The following is a 24,892-nucleotide window of genomic DNA, read 5'->3' on the forward strand; positions in this document are numbered from 1 at the left end:
TGTTGTCTGTTCACACTGCTATGCTTTATCTTGGCCAGGTCGCAGTTGCAAATGAGAACTTGTTCTCAATTAGCCTACCTGGTTAAATAAAGGTGAATTTTATTTTATTTTATTATAAATAAATAAATAAATTTGTCCATTCATGCTGAAGTGATATGAATTGAAAGGTGCAAAGTTGACTGAATAGGGATTACATCATCCAAGACTAGGGTTAGGAAGGGATTATGGAAGGGTACATACAGTTTGAACAATTTAGGCATGGTCATTTCATTTGCCTTTGATCCTTCATGCAGGCACGCTATTGACAAAGTATTAATCTCAAATGGCACCCTATTCCCTATATAGTGCAATACTTTTGACCAGAGCCCACATCCATCTATAAACACAGGTGTAATGCTGTTCTCCCCATTAACACTATTCTAAGGCAACCGTCTTTTGTCAAAACAATAAATAGAATACTGTATACTTATGTAACCAAATCTACCATAATCCTCCTTCAGGATATTTTCAGGTAAATGTAGCAGCCTACCTATGATGCATCACTTCATGGAGATGATTCGAAACTAAAACACCTCAGTAATGTGTACACAGACACAGCATCAGGCATCTTTTCTACTTGAGACATCACATCATTCACATTGTGTATCCTCTGTATCCTTCATACAATCTAATACTCATACTCAGTCTCTATGTAGTGTGCAGAGTGACAAGGCTCCCTCTGAAGACGGTCTATTTTATAATTGAGAGGACACAGGCTGAAAGGAGATAAGTAACGTCCACCTATTAGCACCATTCATACCAACATTAGCCTACATCATCACGGTCTGTGGTGTCGCAAATGGCGTCTTATGGTGAGGTGATTATTGAGGAGGATAAGTGAGCAGGCACACTGACAGAAACCTTTCTGGGATGGCAAAGGTAGCTATATATATCACAGTCCACAGATGAGCTTTCAACACTGTCAGTCTGTTTGTGATATCCACACGGAGAGGAGAGAGACAGACCGGTGGTTTCGGTTGTACGACAGTTACGGGAGCGCCTGTCAATGTCTACCAACTGTCTACCAACTGTCTGTCCTGTCTGAGTGTGTTTTGACTACTCTGACTATCTGTCAGGTTTTGGCCAGGACTGTTTGGTTTTGTTCACTAGATGTCCCCCTTGCACCTTTTTTGTACCTTTTGTTTTTCTTGCCCTAATTATTGTTTGCACCTGTAGGTCATTCCCTTGTTAGTATTTAAACCCTGTGTGTTCCTTAGTTCCTTGCTCAGTGTTTGTATGTTAGCACCCAGCCCCAGCCTTTGTGAACATTTTTCTCTTGTTGGATTTTCCAGAGGTTCTCTGGTTTTGTTCTCGTGTATTTTTGGATTGGTCTTTTGAGGTTTGTTTTTTCCCTTGCTGTTTTTACCACTTTGTGGATTTTCTTTTGTATTTTGGAAGATATCTATTTTTTATTAAACCACCATCTCTAGTACTGCTGTGTCTGCCTCATCTTCTGGGTTCTGCCAATTATTAGTGACTGTTTCTCGCACCGGGTCCTGACAGAAACACTGAGCCTTCTGTCAGGACCCGGTGCGAGAAACAGTCACTAATAATTGGAAAATCCAACAAGAGAAAAATGTTCACAAAGGCTGGGGCTGGGTGCTAACATACAAACACTGAGCAAGGAACTAAGGAACACACAGGGTTTAAATACTAACAAGGGAATGACCTACAGGTGCAAACAATAATTAGGGCAAGAAAAACAAAAGGTACAAAAAAGGTGCAAGGGGCACATCTAGTGAACAAAACCAAACAGTCCTGGCCAAAACCTGACACTATCACTGTTTTGCTGTACATGTATGGCATTAGTATGGTATGACAACGATAGTCAGGGGAGTTGATTAAAAGCACATGTTGATTTGAACCAGACTTACTACACAGACTAAAGACAGACTGGATATACTGGACATTATATCTAAGTCACCATGTTGAGAAGTACACTAGTAAGCAGTTTCTATACTTGTTACCATCCGGGAGTGTAATGGAAACAAGTCAACAGAGTAGATTTCTGACATTTTGCACTATGCGATAACATCCAGTACCAGTCTAAAGTTTGGACACACCAACTCATTCAAAGGTTTTCTTTTGTTATTACTATTTTCTACATTGTACAATAATAGTGAAGACATCAATACTATGAAATAACACATGCACACTAACGTTCAAAAGTTTGGGGTCACTTAGAAATGTCCTTGTTTTTGAAAGAAAAGCACATTTTTTGTCCATTAAAATAATATAAAATTGATCAGAAATACAGTGTAGACATTGTTAATGTTGTAAATGACTATTGTAGCTGGAAATGGCAGATTTCTTTATGGAATATCTACATAGAGGCCCATTATCAGCAACCATCACTGAAGGAAAAGCAGCCAACAACTGCTCCGCATATGTGGGAACTCCTTCAAGACTGTTGGAAAAGCATTCCAGGTGAAGCTGGTTGAGAGAATGCCAAGAGTGTGCAAAGCTGGCATCAAGTCAAAGGGTGGCTATTTTGATTTGTTCAACACTTTTGGTTACTACATGATTCCATATGTGTTATTTCATAGTTTTGATGTCTTCACTATTAATCTACAATGTAGAAAATAGTAAAAATAAAGAAAACCCCTTGAATGAGTAGGTGTGTCCAAACTTTTGACTGGTACTGTATGTTCACATCAATACTTCACTAGAGGTTTGCTGTTTACACTAAGAGGGTTTTCAGTACTGAGTATCTCATCCCAAACTGATCCCTAAAAACAAGTTCTTACAGTACCACACCATGTTCACTGAGGATATGTCCCAACAGGCAACCTATTCCTTTTTAGTACACTGCTTTTCACCAGGGCCCATAGTGCACTAGGGAATAGGGTGCCATTTGAGACTCACATTGAGTCTTCCCAGTGCTTTGAGGCTGGCTGGCTGAACTAATTCTGTTCCTCCATTTCCTGTTTAATTAGAGGGCTGAGGGCTGGTCCACCCTGACCTTCTAACAGAATCCAATAAGACCATTGGCTGATTGATCAGCCAGTCACTGATCAGACCAGTAGCCTACTTTCACCCTTATATTTTAGTCATGAAACCATAGCAACTTACAATCAATGCATTCAACTAAGGCAGATAAAACAACCACACAACAATCATTGCACGTAAAACCTTCTTCAAAATAGCTGCTATCTGCAAAATCATCAGCACACATCAACCACAGCCCCAGCCTGGACTGGCTGTGCTGGGGTGGGAGGGAGGGAGAAGGGATTCTCAACATTGATCTGAGGCTACGTCCCAAATGGCATCCTATTCCCTACATAGTGCTCCACCAGTCCAGCTCCAAGGCTATTGAGAAGGTACAGCTCCCCTCATTACATCTAATCACATCTTCCTCCTACAGGGTCATTATACTGGGACATGATGTTGGAGAAATCATTTTTAATTTAATTTTTTACCCCTTTTTCTTGGTATCCAATTGGTGGTTACTGTCTTGTCTCATCTCTGCAACTCCTGTACAGACTCGGGAGAGGCGAAGGTCGAGAGCCGTGCATCCTCCAAAACACAACCCAACCAAGTCGCACTTCTTCTTGACACAATGCCCACTTAACCCGGAAGCCAATGTGTCTGAGGAAACACCCTACACCTGGCGACCGTGTCAGTGTGCACTGCACCCGGCCAGCCACTGGAGTCGCTAATGCGCGTTGGGACAAGGACATCCCTGCCGGTCAAACCCTGTCCATATAATCTTATTCAAAAGGGAAAATCAACCATAGATCACCATTGCTTTTCTGAGACACTTTGTGACCACGGGCCCAGGGTAGTTCCTTGCTACTAGGCCGTCTGAAACCAGAATATGAGATGAGAGTATATCGTGTGTGGAGGCCCACTCACCTTCAGCTGCACTAGATGCACGTCCACGTGTTTGTTGACTGAGTCCTGGTGGACAGAGTATGTGAGGTCCCGGACCCTGTCAGTAGTGGCCCTCAGCCACGTCTCGATCTCAGGCAGGTGCAGCACCACCTTCCAGTCCGCCCCCGTGTGCAGGGGAGGGGGCTTTTTGTTCTGATACCTCTGGGCCGGGTCCCTCTCCTTGGCCAGACCTTCCCCACAGAGACCACCCTGGCTGGGGCTGAGGCCTGCCTCCTCCTCCTCCTTAGGGATGGACTCCAGGGTGGGCGTGACGGAGGTGATCATGGGCGAGACAGCCTCACAGGCCATGGGAGACACAGCAGCGTTCATGGTGAATAACAGCTAGATTCGTTCTCAATAAGCTGCAGAGAGACAGAGCGGAAGAGATGGATGACGGGAGGGAGGGAGGACAGGGCGGAAGGAAGGAGGGAAGGAAGAAAGGACAGAAACATTCATTAGTAACTGTAGAGCTGCCAGAGAATGTTTAATTTATACTGAGAGAAGCCAATTGGGTAATTTCAGATGCAAATCCATAAGCAGTTCCTTTCATGCTCTGCTGGGGAATAAATCAGCCATCATTCTATGGCCAGACGTCTAATATTAGCAGAGCTACAGATACCAATGAGAGCTTCTTAATCAGACAGCTCAGCTCGCTGTCTTGTGGGGGAACGTATGACCATATTCAAATATTATCTTAAGACATAGGAAAAGTTAGACCCAACAATGTGCACAAAACACCCACATTAACTGTCTAACTGTCTGACTGTCTGTCTGTCTGGTTGGACACAGTATCCCTGCTATGTCACACCCTATGCTTAAAGTGATGCTCCAGAACTTTTGTATAATTTCAGCCAGTAGACTCCACCCTTTGCCTTGATGACAGCTTTGCACACTCTTGACATTCTCTCAACCAGCTTCACCTGGAATGCTTTTCCAACAGTCTTGAAGGACCTCCCACATATGCTGGGGGGGGGGGGTCAATGTAAAACGTGTGGTTTGCCATTTGATTAGTTCAGTTGTTCAGGAGTCTTATGGCTTGGGGGTAGAAGCTATTAAGGAGCCTTTTGGTCCTAGACCGGCCGTGCGGTAGCAGAGAGAACAGTCTATAACTTGGGTGACTGGAGTCTTGGACAATTTTTGGGGCCTTCCTCTGACACCGCCTAGTATATAGGTCCTGGATGTCAGGAAGCTTGGCCCCAGTGATGTACTGGGCCACACGCACTACCCTCTTTAGCTCCTTATTATCAGATGCTGAGCAGTTGCCATACCAGGCGGTGATGCAACCGGTCAGGATGTTCTCGATGGTGCAGCTGTAGAACTGTTTGAGGATCTGAGGACCCATGCTAAATCTTTTCAGTCTCCTGAGGGGAAAAAGGTGTTGTTGTGCCCTCTTCACAACTGTCTTGGTATGTTTGGACCATGACAGTTCGTTGATGATGTGGACACCAAGGAACTTGAAACTCTCGACCCACTCCACTTCAGTCCTGTCGATGTTAATGGGGGGCCTGTTCGGCCCTCCTTTTCCTATCCATGATCAGCTCCTTTGTCTTGCTCACATTGAGAGAGAGGTTGTTGTCCTGGCAGTCTCTGACCTCCTCCCTATAGGCTGTCTCATCATTGTGTCGTTAGCAAACTTAATGATAGTGTTGGAGTCGTGCTTGGCCACTCAGTCGTGGGTGAACAGGAGTACAGAAGGTGACTGAGCACGCACCCCTGAGGGGCTCCAGTGTTGAGGACCAGCGTGGCAGATGTGTTGTTGCCTACCCTTACCACCTGGAGGCAGCCCGTCAGGAAGTCCAGGAACCAGTTGAAGAGGGAGGTGTTTAGTCCCAGGATCCTTAGCCTAGTAATGAGCTTTGTGGGCATTATGGTGTTGAACGCTGAGCTGTAGTCAATGATCAGCATTCTCACCTTTCAGCAGGACAGTAACCTACAACACAAGGCCAAATCTACACTGGAGTTGCTTACAAAGAAGACAGTGAGATGCCAAGTTACAGTTTTGACTTAATCTGCTTGAAAATCTATGGCAAGACTTGAATTGCTGTCTATAGCCATGATCTCCAACCCAACACCTTGACAGAGCTTGAAGAATGATGAAAAGAATAATGGTCTAATATTGCACAATCCAGGTGTGTAAAGCTCTTAGAGACTTACCCAAGAAGCTCACAGCTGTAATCACTGCCAAAGATGATTCTAACGTGTATTGACTCAGGGAGCTGAATACTTATTTAATTTCTATCAATCTTTTAAAAAATCTAATTTTCTTCCACTTTAACATTAGAGTATTTTGTGTAGATTGTTGACAAAAAAATTACAATTAAATCCAATTTAATCCCACAATGAAATGTGAAGAATTCCAAGGGGTATGAATACTTTTGCAAGGCACTGTATACTGTATATATATATATGTTTTGCAATTCGTATGCTATGTTACAAATCCAATACGTACAATATGTTATGAATTTGTTGTGCTTAAGATCCTTGACTGCATCTTTAATCACTGTCCCCTCTATAATTCTCTTTGATTGTACTGGCAGCAAAAACAGTTAGTCAGTCAGTCAGTCAGTAACTGTCCTGCTCCCCAGCTGTTTAAGATGGCTACGAAGTGCCCAGCTGTTAGGAGGAGAGGAGAAGCATCGACAGGATAAGGGGAAGATTCCGGTTCCTGTTCCTCCTCTGTAAAGGCGTCAGCAAGCTTCAGTTCGGCTGGCGGCTAGCCAAAGTCGGCTAGGCAAACCGAAAGAGTGTGCTCTCATACTCCCTTTAAACACCTTTGCTTGAAAAACTAGAAAAAAGCGTAAATAGTGCTGTTTGTCCATTTTGAGACGCCATAGCCATTATACATTTCCTCAAAAGTCAATTAATCTAAGATAACTCAAGAAATCTGTCATTAATTTTGACGTTGTTGCCGAGGAGATCATAGTCGAGCAATTTTACATCTAACTAAGATGTTTGGTGCAGTATTTCTCAGTGAAAAAACGTGCACGAAAACGAGTCGTCTCTCGTTGAATGACAACAAAGACTTTACTGAAGAATCCTTACTGTTGACCAATCACTGACGAAGGGGCGTAGACTTCGGCTACCGACTTCGGCTTGCCTCAAGCAAAAATGTAATGTGCCAGAACAACCGAAACTAACAAAAACGTCACAAAATGTCGTCATAATGTACAAACTCTTCCAAAATGTTACGGCTGGGAAGCATGCGGACGCCTTAATCCGCGCTTCTACACCTGCATTGCTTGCTGTTTGAGGTTTTAGGCTGGGTTTCTGTACAGCACTTTGTGACATCAGCTGATGTAAGAAGGACTTTCTAAATAAATTTGATTGACATTTGATCTAGTACTTCATCCTCACCCCCTCACTACTGGCACCAACGTTTGTTTCCCAAACCACATCCTAGATGTACTGCAGTGGCAGTGGTTCTTCAACAGATAATACATTTGGTAATGGTATACTAGAATTGATGAGTGCTTCTCCCTGCTTCTTGAAGCAAAACTATGCTATCTAAAGAAAAGCTTAGTTGGGAGTTGGTGTGCCCTTCAAGCATCTCTGGTTCTCTGGCATTGAAGAACCTGTGACATCATGGGTTCAGGCCTCTTTCTATGAATGTTGGTGAATCAAAGGCAGTGAGAATGTGAGATTGAATCACAGTCAGTGTTCATTCAGATCACCATCTCTTATATCACACAATGTCGAAGCCCAAGAAAATCCCTGTAGGGATATCACATTCACTGATAAGCATCGGTCCCGGTTTAAGTGTTTAAGATGAGTGCATCAGACTGTGGGACCTCAAACTGATCCAAATGTAGCATGCATCAGTCTGAAAATCGATTCAAACGTTACAAAAGTTTTTTTGCTCAAATGACTTTCTACCGTCGTAGCTGGCCGCAACCGGGAGACCCATGGGGCAGCATACAATTGGCCCAGCATCGTCCGGGTTAGGGGAGGGTTCGGCCGCCAGGCATGTCCTTGTCCCATCACGCACTAGCGACTCCTGCAGCAGGCCGGGCGCAGTGCACGCTGACACGGTCGCCAGGTGTACGGTGTTTCCTCCGACACATTGGTGCGGCTGGCTTCCGGGTTAAGTGGGCATTGTGTAAAGAAGCAGTGCGGCTTGGTTGGGTTGTGTTTCGGGGGACGCACGGAAATCGACCTTTGCATCTCCCGAGTCCGTACGGGAGTTGCAGAGATGATACAAGAATGTAACTACCAATTGGATACCACGAAATTGGGGAGAATTATTTATTTTTTAATTAAAAAATAATAAAATAAACGTACTTTCTACCATTTGAAAATACCTCTCATCTTTTGTGACAACTGTGTCCTCTCCTTCAGTGTTGAACTAAGCATGCAATTATGTTGACATCATTGATCTACAAGTCATTTTGCATGCCGAAGAACCCCAGGCAATATCAGTAGCTTAGTCAAACACGGACCAACGAGAGGTCGGCATATTCCTGATCTGGCACATCTGCGCATCACCTTCAGCATACAAATGTTTGTAAAATGGCTTGTGCAATAGTAGGCTTTATTCCTTGAGCGACAACCAATATAATTTGCCAGGTTATTTTTTATCAAATGCACTGTTGAAAATTATGTTTTCCGGAATAAAAGTAGCCTAAGCTACCACCAGAGACACAACTCTCATCTGGCGATAGGTAGGCTACATGCTATAGGAAGGCTACATAGCACTTGTAATCCTGATGCCAAAAGGCCGAGAAGAGCGATGAGAAAGACGCCACAAATGGACCCCATTGCTAGTGCGAAGGCTAATCCACCGCTGCTCACGAGGCTAACGGAAGGCTATCCGAGTGGCTCCTTCTCGAAGAGACACTTATGGGCGGTACTCTGAGTCGAAAGACTAAGGTGGACTCCTCCACGGAAGGCGCTACATGTCACTACTACACGAACAGGCTACCTCTATCATCGGACACGGCTACATGGCTATAGGAAGGCCCACCACCCTAAACCTAGCATATACAACAGGAACAACGCAGAACTACATGCTATACACCAGAGACAAGCCGCCATAACCAATGCTCTCCAACCTTTCCGTGTGCGAACAGGGCAGATCACAGACACAGACTGTGCATGATCAGAACAGACGACGCGAGAAACAGACGAGAACGTCACAGGACAATGCTGGAGTTAGGTTGTGATTATGTTGTTGTTCTTTCTTTAATGTCGCTCTATGAGTCACTTGCTAAGATATCACATAAGCGGATCTGTGTGAACTCTATGCTTTGGTTCTCTGAGGCGCAACTTGGCGTGGAAATACAGGCTTTCAGTTGATGATTGTTTCAAGCTTTCAACCATCAGCATACCTGAGTGTGATATTTGGGTAGATATGTTGCCTCTGGCGGCATCCGGGTGGGCGTAATCAGTATCAATATGTATATCTTCTCTATTGGCCTTCGTCGAACTTTCATACTGTATCGAAACGTAGCAGCATTATAACACACCACAGGGCTCTGCAGAAGCAAAGCCTTCAACTCACACACACGCGATCCGCTACACAGCCCACCCACACAACACAACACACACACACCACACACCAACACACACACACACACACACACACACCACACACACACCACACACACACACCCACACACACACACACACACACACACAACACCACACACATCCACTGAGCGAATATTTGAATTTAGAATGGAAATGAATGTGTTTATGCAACAAATGTTAGTCGCTATATTAATCGCATCGTTTCGTTCCTCTATTCAACCAAATCACTTCAAACTAAAACGTATCGTTCCTGTATCGTGTCGGAGCCGTGTATCTAGATAAGCATCGAATCATCTTGAAAGGGAAAGGATGCACATCCCTACATGGAAGGTACATTCCTTCAGTGGTCTAATGACCCTCATCTCTCTCAATTTATTTCTAGGCTTAACATCTAAATACCTAATATATTTGACCTTAGAAGGCACTAAATGATATCCCAGTCATCCTGAACAATGTGCTCCTGTATATGACTCATTTCTTCTTGTATTAAACCCACCTTAAACGCACGCTCCTAACTCTGTACATAACCTCACATAGTGGGTCATCAACAAACAGCAGAGACCCTACATCCTCTAGCGTCAATTATATCACGTGTATGTACAACTAATATTATATGGACTGATCACATCAGTCCATGTTGCATTGATTAAAATATTGCCCAAAAGGTAGACTTTCCTCTACCAGTACAGCAGAGCAGTGTGATTGGAAACAACATTAGTTAATAAGAATAGAGAACATTACAGTACGTCACTGGAAATCAATGGCTTGGATGAGGAGACGCATCCTGCTGCTTTATTATGAACCTATTACAGTGAGAGGCTCCCATCTACCAATGAGAAGTCATTATACGCTGACTGATGGCTCAAGCCTACCAATAAGAAGTGGCTCGCACGATAAAAGAATGACTCAATTCTGCAATCTGTTTTACCCTCCTGACCTTTCAGGCTCATCTGGAAATATCACTCTGCTCATTCTGGAGATGACAAAGCCTTTTTTTATTACTGCGCTGCTACTGATACACACGCGCGGGCGCCGGCACACAAGCACACACACGAATGCACATACACAAACGCGTGCACACATGATGCACCACACACACACACACACACACACACACACACACACACACACACACACACACACACACACCACACAACACACACACCCACACACACACACACACACCACACACACACCACACACACACACACACACACACACACACACACAGGGCCAGACAGAGAGACCTTGTAAATATAATCAATTCCATCCACTCTGCTCATTCTCTATTCTCGCTCACCTTCTCCCTCTCTCTCTATTCTCTCTCTCTCCCTATCTTTCTCCCTCCATTCTCTCTCCTTCTCGCTCTCCCTCTCCTTCTCTCTCTCCCTCCCCTTCTCTCTCTCCCTCTCTCCTTCTCTCTCCCTCTCTCTTTCTCTAACGATCTGTCTAACCCCCTCCATCTCTCATCAATCTCTCACACAGACAATACTAACACTCCTGTTCATGCGCGAAAAACTGCACAGGCAGCAATTTATGCCTCTGGTCTGACAGCATCCATTTTGCTCTTCATTCCACCCTGAGGTTCATCTACAATGTGGACATTAGTAAAGCACCTTGAGAAACGCTCCTTCCCGACTGAGCATCACATGTTAACACATACTACTGGCAGCTAGAATAGCACTTAGCTAAAACACAGTCACACACACACACATAATAACATCCAGAGGCAGTGCAGCTGACACAATCCCGTTCACGGGTTACACACTCTCCTGACAAAAGAATTCCAGGCCGACAATGAGGGATCACATACCACAGATGTGCTAAGTCCACAGACCATATGGCCCAGCATACCTCATTTCAAATCCTCGGCCCAAAAAAGGAAATCCCATGAGAAGTCGAGCAGAGCTCACCGAGTTCCATGTGAGGATAAAGAGAGGCCAGGCAACATCAGGTTCCAGATAAGAGTATCCAATCCCCCTGTTTGTCAGACTGACAGTCAGCCTGCCTCTCTGCCAGGCCAGAGTGACAAACATCGCTTAGCACTGCCCTCAGCCATGTGGTCGTGTGAGTGTGAGTGAGTGAGAGAAAGAGAATCTCTGCAAATCCAAGCCACTCCCATTTGAAACCTCCCTGCTTCCTCTCTCCATCTCTCTCTCTCCATCTCTCTCCATCTCGCTCTCCTCCCCTGCCTCTTGACAGTAACAGCCCATGTCAAAGGTTTCTGCCGAGGCCTTTATTATGACACTCCTGAGATGATGCTGAGGGGGACAGTATGGAACTCACTGTTATTCATGTATACCTGTCTTTTCTCCTCCTCTCTCTGTATAGTTGACCTACTAAAAACACCAGGCTTTGTGTTGTTATGGGGGTAGCCTTAGCCTAAGCTAGATATTGACTGGGAGCGAGAACATGGAAGGGGGTCAAAGTAAATAGAGTCTGTAAATCAGAGCCTATTAGCTAATCATTGGTCAGGCACCGACATCCTGTCTGCCTGCAGAACCTCATCATTTAAGTCATTTTATTACTGTCTTACTGGGCCGGATGAGAATTGGACCACTTTGACTCCATCCCTGTGATTCATATGGATGTCTATGAGCTAAGCCTTGTATCATCACCACCACCATCATCATCATCACTACGCTTGATTTGCTGAATGAGGCCCTGTCTCACTCTGGGCTATGAGCTGTATGCTGCCTGGCAGGGTCAGGAAATTACCAGCCTCAGCTTCTTAAAGGGCTCATAACCACAGATTTAGTATTAGATTACCTTAACACCAATCTAAATCTGAACCGTTAAGGACTAAAAACAAAAGCTGATCTTAGATCAGCATCTAAAAGGCAACTTCGTTTTACTACTGTATAGTAGGATTGCCAATGCCAGCCATAAAGACAAAGGAGGACATAGATAGAACCAGTGTTAGCACTGCAGCATATTAGCCTTCAGGGCAGTCAGTGGGCATGGTACTAACAATTACCAAGTCTCATTAAGAATACAATAAGGCTTTTGTTTCTGCTTATGTTGCCCTCACATCTTGAACAAACTACAATTTCATAGTTATTAATTTAATGTGTACGCTTTCATAGGCTACAAATCATCCAAAACTAACAACAATCTTTGTGAGTGAGAGAGTGAGAGAGTGAGTGAGTGAGTGAGTGAGTGAGTGAGTGAGTGAGTGAGTGAGTGAGTGAGTGAGTGAGTGAGTGAGTGAGTGAGTGAGTGAGTGAGTGTGAGAGTACTATTCTTTGTGACAGTCACTGTAAACTAGGCCTAATCACCATTTCTGATTAATCTGCAAAACTCTGTCCCTTAATGATTCAATTAGCAGTCCCTAAATTTGTCACCCTCTCGTTCCCCTGGCTTCTGCCAAATGCAAATGACAGGCCTGTCATGTTCAGTGTTCATGCAGTGACATGGAATCAGCCGAGGGGTAAAACAACAACGTGCCAACAATAACAATAACAGTATACTGCAGCGTTGGAATAGACAAGCCTATCATCATAACTCATTACCCCTGTGACAGAGAAGGTTGCTTGAAACACCTTTCACACACATGTATTAGACTATTTAACACTGAATCAAGAGCAATAACCAGGATATGATCAGATTTAGTCTATAGAGAACAAATGTAGGTCCAGCAAGCTCTCTAACATGCCTAGAAATGCTTGTAATGCACATTTTAGAGTGGAATTGTATTGTACCCAGCACAAGGTGCACCTATGTACTGATCATGATTTTTTTTTTTTTTTTTATCAGCTTATTGATCTGCCACACCTGTCAGGTGGATGGATTATCTTGGTAAAGGAGAAATGCTACCTAACAGGGATGTAAATACATTTGTGCACAACATTTTAGAGAAATAAACCTTTTGGGATATTTTATTTCAGCTCATGAAACATGTGACCAATACTTTACATGTTGGGTTTATATTTTTGTTCAGTATATACCATTAATAAGCACAGCTGCACATCAAACAGCCATAAGCTGTCCCAAATACCACCCTATTCCCTTTATAGTGTACAACTTTCAACCAGGGCCCACAGGGTCAAAAGTAGTGCACTATTCAGGGAATATGGTGCCATCAGGGACGCATTCAGAATCTTTTCCTCTACTCTATAGGTTCTAGCAGCATAAAACCACCCTGGAGTCATGAGAGAAACCCTACACCAAAGCACCTTGGTCGGAGTTGAATCACCCATGTCTCTGGTGACTTTAATAGCGGCAGAGTGCAGTTACAGTAAAGCCTTTAACATTGACATTAAGCCCCTTTAATTGCATTTAAAACCGATTTCCAGTCCACCCATGATTCACAAATGCATGGCTACAGCATCACTTGGGTTACGTAATATGGGGCTGATTCCCAGAGCATCACCCAGAGATGTATAGGCCATAGTGGGTATGACAAGGCAGAGGAGACTATGGCTCAGTATGGTGGTGAGCAAGCAGGCACATCATGACCTATTATCCAATAGTACACTGAAACTTATGGGTGATACATCTAACTATAGAGGTAATATGGAAATAAGGCCACACATTTTATTTTATTTTATGCATAATGAATTCAAAGATATTGATATTTGGGGGGGCATCAGTTCCCCTTCAAATAAAATAGCTAGTGAACACTGTTGCAGACTTGGAGAGTAACACCAGGCTCATGTTCAGTAGGCCACAATGTAGAGAAATATTTTGCAATAGAAAACAATTTGCATTGGACAATTCATGCAGTACCTCCTCGTTTCACTACGTTTCGAAACGATCTCTCTACTGAACACAACCCGGTCACAAGCTGTTGGGAATAGGGATCCCACAGGGAACAATGTGACTATTATCCTGTCAGGATCTCTCTGTGGCCCAGGCAGTCCAGGACAGATTCATCATTTACTATTCATGAGGAAGATATGTTACATGTCCTATGGCACCCAAAATTAATCATAACATTCAGAGGGAACAAACACTGGATTCTACAATGACAATGCAAGGGCACAGTTGTTTTGTTGCTCCTTTAAATTCAATTTCAGTAGCTTGCTATAATATAGCTGAACACAGTACAGAGCATAACTGTTTCAAAGCTAATGCATGTATAGTTACTAACCAGCTAGCACAAAACGTTCCCATATGTTTCTTAGAGCTTGGTGAGAGCATGGTTGCCCTAGGGTTATTTTGCATACAACCTTCCCAAAAGGTTCTGGGAACCTTCTAGCTCATAATGTTCTGAAAACCATATGTTTCTTAGGTGGGAATTTCAGTACTTCAGCATAACATTTCCTACAGGTTTCCTCATGGTTCTATTTAAAGTCATGTTCTCAGAACGTTCAGCGAATGTTAAGAAACAACGTTCTTTTGTGGGCACTTCAGCACTTCAGTATAACGTTTTCTGCAGGTTTCCTCATGGTTCTTTTTAAAGTCATATTCTCAGAACATTAAGACAACTTTCTATAAAAACCACAAGAAAACATTAGTAAAATCCTAAGAATGCTATTTAAAAACATATACATTCCGTTCTCAGCGTCACCAGACTCTCTCTAGCCTCTATCTTGTTAAGTGTGTTCAGGTGTGTTAGCCGTGCCCACTAATTGGCCACACCTGATCTTAATGAGTGCTTGTTTACTTTGAAATGGGGTCTGTTTGAATAGACTTAAATGAAAAACAGGAACATGGCTCGGATAGGAAAAAAGATGGCGGAAGCGGATGATGGAGTGGATTCTGAATCTAATGGCGGTAGAATCAAGGGGAATTGGAATATTGTCCAAAAGAAAGGAAAACTGAGCAAAGTAGAGTACAGTGATGAGAATGTCACAACGTATCTTGTAGGAGTACGGTTTGTAAATGAGGAGCAGCTGATCGAATTACCCATCTTGAGGAATCCATTTGAGATATCCAAACTGGTGGAGAGAGTGCTGGGTAGAGTGAAGGCTGTGAGGATCACGAGAGGCGGGTTGGTTTTGATTTTTTGTGCTTCTGAGGATCAAAAGAAACGTGTGTTGTGTCTCAACCGATTTGATAAGTTTGAAGTGTTGTGTGTGTGTGTGTGTGTGTGTGTGTGTGTGTGTGTGTGTGTGTGTGTGTGTGTGTGTGTGTTAGGAACAGGGTACTCCTCAAGGGGGTTATATCTGGAGTCTCATGGGAAGTAGATGTTGAAGAGATGAAAAATATTCCTGGAGTGTTTGATGCATGTCGGATGAATCGTGTGGTGAATGAAGAAAAAGTGTTTTGTCTTACTTTTTTTTTTCTATTTTTTTTTTTGATATGGAGTCTCCCTACTCAAGTGCAGTTAGGGTCTATTAACTACAGAGTCAGAGCATTCATCCCAAGACCAATGCAGTGTGATCATTGTAAAGCTTTTGGTCATGTATCAAGTGTTTGCAGAAGGGAGAAGCCGAGATGTTCAAGTTGTGGAAAATATCACGTGTTATAAAAGTGATGAAAATGTGACATGTTGCAATTGTGGTGGGAACCACAAAGCCACGTCTTTCAAGTGCCTCACAAGGGGGAAAGAGAATGAAGTGGCCAAAGTCCAGGCTATCCAGGTTGAGGGTTTGAATGGTGCACTTGAAGTCCATGGTGGTGGATAGGCCTTCACTGCACGCTGCAGGGGTTGCCTTTCACCAGCAGAATCCTGACATTTTTAAAGGTTAGGAAGGTTGACTTTGTGGCCTTCATAGCTATGGTGATAAATGGCACTGCCAAGGTGGAGAGAAAGTCCAGGAAGATACAAATCATTGTGGAAGCTGTGGAGCGTTTCCTGGGGCTGAAAGATTTCTCGGCGAAGGAGTTACATGGAATATTGTCATAAGCTGTACCACCCTATCAGGCCCTAGGCCCAGAGCCTGAGAAGGTAGATATGGAGAATTGGAAGCAGTAGGAGTTTTGTTTTGTCAGTGTACTGTTTTTATTTGGGTGGATTAAGTTAGTTTCCTTATCACATATGGATTTTATTTTTACCAGAAGATCATAGGGTTGAATCTTACTGACGCTGTGCCACAATAAAAAATAGAGGTTTATGCATGAATTAATGCCGAAGCAAATTAATTTCCAGGTGTCCTATCTGTGCTTGGAGTTCAAAACAGTTAACATAAGCTAGCAGTATTATTAAAAGTATTTTTAAAACATTCAGTGAAAGCTAAAGGAAGTTATTAAAAATGTCAAAATCCTATAATTTCTGTTCTCAGAACGTTAATAATACCTTCCAGGAAAACATTTAGAGAACGATAGTAAAATGTTCTCAGAACCTCCCTACTACCTAAAAGTCATGTTTTAGGCAACATTTTTCACTTCCATTCTCAGAACGTTTAAAAAAACATTCAGTTTTACTGGTCAGGAAACTTATGGCTTCGTCCCCAGAACCAATTGGAAACCAAAAACATACGTTCCCACAGCTTCCAAGGAACCAAATGTACTAGCTGGGTCCCAGTACTGTTGTCACTCACTAGCTACTGGTATGGTTGGATCATCAGCTGTGTAGGCCAACACCTAAACAAATACAGAGGATTCATTCAATGTCAATTGTTGAGGGCAAAACATTAGCAACTTCAATTACTTTGCATTGGTTACTATAAAGTTGGTGATTTGAACTATTATTCCTACATTTTGGAAAATCTAAGTTTCCTTTTCCTTATAAATAGGTCAGGATAGTTTGGCAGTACCGATGAAAATGAATTATACTAATATAGGAGAGCTATTGAAATTGAAGTTATTTAAAGAACAACAAAACGATTGTGCCCCTGCAATGTCATTGTAGAATCCAATGTTTGTTCCCGCGGTTATGATTAATACTGGGGGCCACAGGTCGTGATACACTACTCGCTGTCGGCGTTCCAATTCATCCAAAAGGTGTTTGATGGAGTTGAGTTCATGGCTCTGTGCAGGCCAGTCAAGTTCTTCCACACCGATCTTGACAAACCATTTCTGTATGGACCTCGCTTTATGCACGGGGGCATTGTCATGCTGAAACAGGAAAGGGCCTTCCACAAACTGTTTCCACAAAGTTAGAGGCACAGAATCATCTAGAATGTGATTGTGTTAGGATTTCCCTTCACCTGAACTAAGGTGCCTAGCCCAAACCATGAAAAACAACCCCAGACCATTATTCCTCCTCGACCTAACTTTACAGTTGGCACTATGCATTGGGGCATGTAGCGTTCTCATGGCATCCGCCAAAACCAGATTTGTCCGCAATTCATCACTCCAGAGAACACGTTTCCACTGCGCCAGAGACCAATGGTGGCAAGCTTTACACCACTCCAGCCGATGCTTGGCATTACGCATTGTGATCTTAGGCTTGTGTGCGGCTGCTCTGCCATAGAAACCCATTTCATGAAGCTCCCGACGACCAGTTATTGTTCTTCCAGAGGCAGTTTGGATCTCGGTAGGGAGTGTTGCAACGGATGACAGACGATTTTTATGTGCTACGTGCTTCAGCACTCGGCGGTGACATTCTGTGAGCTTGTGTGGCCTACCACTTCAAGGCTGAGCCGTTGTTGCTCCTAGACATTTTCACTTCACAATAATAGCACTTACAGTTGACAGGGGCAGCTCTGACTTGTTGGAAAGGTGGTATCCTATGACGGTGCCACGTTGAAAGTCACTGAGCTCTTCAGTGCAGGCCTTTCTACTGCGGATTTGTTGTCTATGGAGATTGCATGGCTGTGTGCTCGATTTTATACATCTGTCATCAACGGGTGTAGCTGAAATAGCTGAATCCACTCATTTAAAGGGGTGTCCACATACTTTTGTGTGTAGCTAGCGTAGCTAGTGATGGGAAAGGTCATTCTCTCTGTGACCTACATCACACCCTAGTTCTAGCAGGAACAGCAGCTCTGTTGGAAGCTGTGTTCTCCCCCACACTGGTTCAGGTAGAGTAGTTCCAGCTTCTCTCTCGCTCTCTTTCCGTCTCTCTCTCTCCAGTCTCTCTCTCTCCCTTTCTCCCTCCCTGCTTCTCTCTCTCTACAGACGGACATATAGATCTCTTCTGATCAGGGACCTAGGGGCGAAAGGCTGAGGTCATTATGGCACATTTCTCTGTATGAAGAGTGGTATCTCTAGATACTGTACAAAGACAATGGGTTAGCTAGGGCAGGCTTTAACCTTGAGAGCTCTCTCTGACATCATTATTGCTTGTGAATAGATTGTACAATGCACGCAGTATAGTTCTCCTTTTATGTGGCACACCGTTGTTTTCTCTGGCTTGGCATCACTGAATGATGAGTCTAAGCCAGTCCATGTTTGAAATGCATGTTCACATTTCTTGGATAGTAATATTGTATATAGTGCATTCGGAAAGTATTCAGACCCCTTGACTTTTTCCACATTTTGTTACGTTACAGCCTTATTCTAAAATTGAATATTTAAAAAATCCCTTATCAATCTACACACAGTACCCCACAATGACAAAGCAAATTCATAATAAAAAAATGGAAATATCACATTTACATAAGTATTCAGACCCTTTACTCAATACTTTGTTGAAGCACCTTTGGAATCGATTGCAGCCTAGAGTTGTCTTGGGTATGACGTTACAAGCTTGGCACACCTGTATTTGGGGAGTTTCTCACATTCTTCTCTGCAAATCCTCTCAAGCTCTGTCAGGTTGGATGGGGAGCGTCACTGCACCGCTATTTTCAGGTCTCTCCAGAGATGTTCGATCGGGTTCAAGTCCAGGCTCTGGCTGGGCCACTCAAGGACATTCAGAGACTTGTCCCAAAGCCACTCCTGTGTTGTCTTGGCTGTGTGCTTAGTGCTGTTGTCCTGTTGGAAGGTGAATCTCCACCCCAGTCTGAGGTCCTGAACACTCTGGAGCAGGTTTTCATCAAGGATCTCTCTGTACTTTGCTACATTCATCTTTCCCTCGACCCTGACTAGTCTCCCAGTCCCTGCCGCTGAAAAACATTCCCACAGCATGATGCGGTCACCACCATGCTTCACCGTAGGGATGGTGCCATGTTTCCTCCAGATGTGACGCTTGGCGTTCAGGCCAAAGAGTTCAATCTTTGTTTCATCAGACCAGAGAATTTTGTTTATCATGGTCTGAGAGTCTTTAGGTGCCTTTTGGCAAACTCTAAGCGGGATGTCATGTGCCTTTTACTGAGGAGTGGCTTCTGTCTGGCCACTCTAGCATAAAGGCCTGATTGGTGGAGTGTTGCAAAGATGGTTGTCCTTCTGGAAGGTTCTCCCATCTCCACAGAGGAACTCTGGAGCTCTGTCAGAGTGACAATCGGGTTCTTGGTCCCCTCCCTTGGTCACCTGAGAGGCCAGCTTTAGGAAGAGTATTCGTGGTACCAACACTCTTCCATTTAAATATGATGGAGGCCACTGTGTTTTTGGGGACCTTCAATGCTGCAGAAATGTTTTGGTACCCTTCCCCAGATCTGTGCCTCGACACAATCCTGTCTCGGAGCTCTACGGACAATTCCTTCGACCTCAAAGCTTGGTTTTTGCTCTGACATGCACTGTCAACTGTGGGACCTTATATAGACGGGTGTGTGCCTTTCCAAATCTTGTCCAATCAATTGAATTTACCACTGGTGGACTCCAAGTTGTAGAAACATCTCAAGGATGATCAATGGAAACAGGATACCTATGTAAATAAGGTATTTCTGTTTTATATATTAATACCTTAGCACAAATGTATAAAAATCGGTTTTCACTTTCATTATGGGGTATTGTGTGTAGATTGATGAGAAGTTCTATTTATTTAATTTTAGAATAAGGCTGTAATGTAATGTGGGGAAGGGGTCTGAATACTTTCCGAATGCACTGTATATTTGGATGACGAGCAATCTCTTAAGGTTGTCTCTCCTAACAAACAAAAAGCATTGAAATGTTACATGGGAGTAATATAAGAGGGTTCTGAGGAACAAGATGTGGTTCTCGGTTGCAGAGATAAGGTAACCTCATATGGATAATTGAAGTCGTGGTACAGCAGCATTCAACAGTACAGTATAAACCCCTTCAGCCTCCCAGCAGGGCTCAGCTTAGCAGAGGGAGCCAGGCTGGCTGAGAGAGGGAGCCAGGCTGGCTGAGAGAGGGAGCCAGGCTGGCTGAGAGAGGGAGCCAGGCTGGCTGAGAGAGGGAGCCAGGCTGGCTGAGAGAGGAAGTGGAGGAGTAGGAGGAGGGAGTGGCTCACTGTGACATGGAGGAGAGGAGACCGCATGGAAGTCACAATTTCAAATATGATTTTAGAGATCTATCTCTCTCTCACACACACATGTATACACACACATACAGACTCGCATGCACACAGATCTGCTATTTCAAGGCTTGGCTCAACCAGAGATCTGCTTGCCTGCTTTGCTTTGTGCAGGATCAGTCAGTCACTGTTCAATAATTCATTAGTCAGAGATAATGGTGGCCAGTCAGTCCTTCCTCCCTCTCTGACTGACTGGTGCTATTTTGGAATCACTGATTAGACCCACTCTCACTGTTTCAGTGTAGAGCTCCAAATATAAATACAACATATCTTAGTGAATACTTGACCAAAATACTGACCAGAACCAGACAAATCTGACTCAAATAGTAGATTGGCTAGATACTCACTAGACACCATATTTACTTACTCATAATTTGCATTGTGTTAATGTATTTTTTAATCAGATAATCTGTTACTCTTCTATACTACTTATATTGTGTATGGAATGGTGTAAAGTTAAGTAAAAATATGTGCTACTTAAGTAGTGTTTTGGGGTGTCTGTACTTTACTATTTATATTTAACAATAATAATGTACTTTTTACTCTATACATTTTCCCTGACACCCAAAAGTACTCATTACATTCTGAATGCTTTGCAGGGCATTCTTAAATATGATTCTTAAGTATATTCAAAACCAAATACTTTTTGACTTTTACTCAAGTAGTATTTTACTGGGTGACTTTCACTTTTACTTGAGTCATTTTCTATTAGGGTATCTTTACTGTTACTTTAATTGGCTACTTTTTCCACCACTGTGTGTATATATTCTGACAGAATGTCACCAGGCTGTTGTTTTATAGTATGGCCCGAGGTCTAAACTTTACTTCATTCATCTCAATCAATAGTTTGTTAACCCCTGACCTCATCAATCAATCAATCAGCCAATCAATCAATCACGCCCTTCCTTTAGGCTACTATCCATCTATTAATATTCTAGTGTGTCCTGACACATATCACGTGATTAACCTAACTGAGTCAAGCCAAATCAAAATGTACTGAGCTGGCCTAGTTACGCATGCAACATATATGCTGGAAAAGGAAAAAGTCAAGAGAATATGCAAGCCAGCAGGGTTTGGTTTGGGTCAGCACGATAGTGTAAAAAGGGTAGGAAGGTGATCAGTGGTGACTGCCACACCCTAGGTGCTATTTATATTAAATGTTGTCCATTATCAGCCCAGTCCCAGTGATCTGATAAATTAACGATGGAGAGGATAAAGGCTACTGGAAACAGAGTTACAACAGGATGAGGAGACAGTATGGCAGACTCATTCTCTAATCTCTTTCCTGTCATGACTGAAGCAACAATAACAACAACAGAAAGGATCAAATAGGATTCTGGGGCTGGTGGAAACAGACAGAGAGAGAGCCCACCTCAAGTGAGACCCCACCCCAACACACAGACACAGGCGACACACACACACTTAATTCCCATCCTGTGGTGAACAGAGGTGTGAGGAAGGAAGGAGGTGGAGAAAAGGACACAGGGGACTCGCTCCGGTAATGGTTCCTGAATCTGACACCACACCTCCAAATCACATCATACAGTCGAGTCCTGTACCAGGCTGTAACATTGACAACGTAGGAGCTGCAGCACATACTGAAGGCGCAACGGGCTAGGCTAATAATAACCCAGCATCCTAGCATGTATAGTGAGCCAGGCCCCATACTAATTCTACCAGCTCTCACTCTCTCACGTCAGAATTAGACGTTCATCCATGTTTCTCAAACATCAAATTTCAAAGTTGTTCCAAACGTCAAATTTTGAAGTGTTTAAGATTAAGTTTAACCATTAACTCTAATTTTTAAGGTGAGGGTTAAGTTCAGGCATTAACTTCAAATTCTTAAGGTTAAGCATTAACTCCAAGTGGTTTTAAGGTAACGGTTAAGGTTTGGGATAGGCTTAAAAAATATATCAAAAACAACTTTCTATTGCTGGATTTGAACTTGCAACCTGTGGAATCAGAGGCAGATGCTTATGCCCATTCACCATTGCAGTCCACAACGCCCTAGCAAAACCAAAACCTAGTGGCCGGTTTCTACGTCTTCTCCCGACATCCTCAGACATGGACGGACATCAAATACTGACTTGTATCACGGGTGACCTGGCTGTACTAATCCCATGCTGTGATAATGAATCTGACAGTGAACATGGACATCCTTCCTCTCAGATCTCTTTGGCTGTGCTGGCTGTGGCTGGATGATGGATGACAGATGCTACAGTCTGGGTCTGTATTGGTCTGGGTCTGTATTAATAAAGTGTCTCGAAAAGGTGTGCTGATCAAGGATCAGTTTAGCCTTTTAGATCATAATAAATATGATTATTTGTACAGGAGGAACCTGATCCTAGGTGAGCCGGATGAGATGGTTTATAAAAACGAGCCCAGGTCTGAGGCTAGCCAAGCCAGAGCCATGATGATGAAGATACCGAGGCATCCCCTCCCCACCCCACTATGCTCAGCATTTACTGGGCAGCAACATTCAGCCAAACCTTTCTCTTCTTCCCCCTTTCAGGGTGGGATTGAAAAGCAGCGAGGCAAGAGGAGAGGAAAGGGTGGTGGATCCGGGGGTATTAACTAACTAAATAACGCTCACTGGGAGTTTTGTTTCGTCATGCTCAAAACACACACACACACTCCAATACAGCTGCAGAAAGGAAGGGAAGGGTAGGGCAACTACCATACACACATATACCTAGTGCCTATAGCTACAGCCTGTAGCTGGTCAAAGGAGGTAATGATCAGTCTATTGTCCATCCCAGCTGGGGACAAGGGCTGGGGCTAGGGCTGGGACAGGGGTGTTTGTGTATGCGGCAGGCAGCCTCCTAGCTCTGCAGGCCAGGCCCCTTTAACAAAGCAGAGGGGCTCCCCCTTCTCCACTGCCTCCTTCTCTCATTCTAACGGCAAACAGCCCATTAAATCAGCCTGCTAGAGAGGATTAGGCACACAAACCCTCCCCACTGCCTCGCTGTAAAACACAGCACTAACGCAACACAAATAGCTAAACACAGACATAACAAAAAATCCAGCACCTACCTACCACATTCCTCTTCTCTTCTTACTCCATTTTCCTTTTCCTGAGTGTTGGTGGAGACAGATTTGCAGCGCGACATGAGGCGAGAGAGAGGGAGGAGGGAGGTGCCTGATGTGACCCACTGCGGGGCTGCTGCTTGCTGCCTGCTACTGCTGCCTCTCGACCAGCCCTGGGTGGATGGATGGTGATGATGCGGTGCCTTTCAGGAGAAAGGCCCTGCCTGTCGCCTTGGAAACTAAGATGTAATGGAGAGGTGGTGCTGCATGATGATTGGTCCAGGCAGTGTGGTGCTTGTGCTTCCCCCTCCCACAGGAGCTCCCTGGTTGGGGGTGGGAGGGGCTATAGAGGAGAGAAACAGAGCAGGCTGAGTAATAAAAAGAGCTGGGTTTTTTAGTCAGAGGAGGAAGTGATCTCTCTGGTAAAAACAACAACCTCATCTAGCAGCAGCACAGACAATACAACACATCTCCCCTCCTCTTATCTCACCTGTCTCTGTAACAGCAGCATGGAACACAACACTGGTGAATGGTTCTTGTTTCTAACACTTATTCAAAGTAAGCATAGATTGATTTATCTAAATTATACATTAAAATGTGTTATTATGTGTCTAACGTAACTGTTGAATTATGAAAGGAGCAATTATGTTTGCCAATTGCACTGTGCAATAGACCTACGTTAGAACAATAAGATAAAGATAGTTTATGACAGATATTACAGATCGACTTGGGATGCTATTTTTCTATTTACAGTATAAGGATTTTATTTTGAATCAAATATTGTCATATGCAGCAAAATAACAGTTTATCTGCAAAAAACATTGATGTAAAAAATATATAATATTAGTTCAACATATGATTATTTTTTGTATCTCCTTGGTAATGTAGGATTAATTTGTACATTACCATATTCTGTGATAATTGACATAGAATGCGATGGAACATAATGCTTTTTTTAAATAAAAAAAATGTATTCATTGCAAAATTATCACAAATCTATTCTAGTCTACTATATCTATTCTGTATTCTATATTTTATATTCATCCTAAAAGCATCAAGCTTTTCAATTCATGATTCATACCCTAATGATGAGGCAATACCAGGCCAATACACAAGATGGCGGACATGTGCTATCGTCAAGAAATATCATAGGGAACAACTGTTCAGAGAAGCTTCCATCATGCTGCTTGTGGTTCATGGTTTACATTTCAAAAGTGGAGTTGGCTTTTACAGTGTCGATGA

The 24,892-nt window shown here is 43.4% G+C and overlaps 1 protein-coding gene across 1 annotated transcript in view; it reads right to left on the minus strand.

Annotated features, from left to right (window-relative positions):
* The window catches only part of akap6 (A kinase (PRKA) anchor protein 6), a 204,139-nt gene extending 180,279 nt beyond the window's left edge, over positions 1-23,860 (minus strand). Inside the window, exons 1-2 of the mRNA XM_070445275.1 lie at positions 23,657-23,860; positions 3,895-4,274 (exon numbers count right to left, since the gene is read on the minus strand). Coding sequence (XP_070301376.1) covers positions 3,895-4,242 — 348 coding nt within the window. The 5' untranslated portion in view covers positions 4,243-4,274; positions 23,657-23,860. The remainder of the gene's footprint in view (positions 1-3,894; positions 4,275-23,656) is intronic.
* Positions 23,861-24,892: the final 1,032 nt, after the last annotated feature.

The sequence above is a fragment of the Salvelinus sp. IW2-2015 genome, linkage group LG9, assembly GCF_002910315.2.
Source record: "Salvelinus sp. IW2-2015 linkage group LG9, ASM291031v2, whole genome shotgun sequence".
NCBI lineage: Eukaryota > Metazoa > Chordata > Actinopteri > Salmoniformes > Salmonidae > Salvelinus > Salvelinus sp. IW2-2015.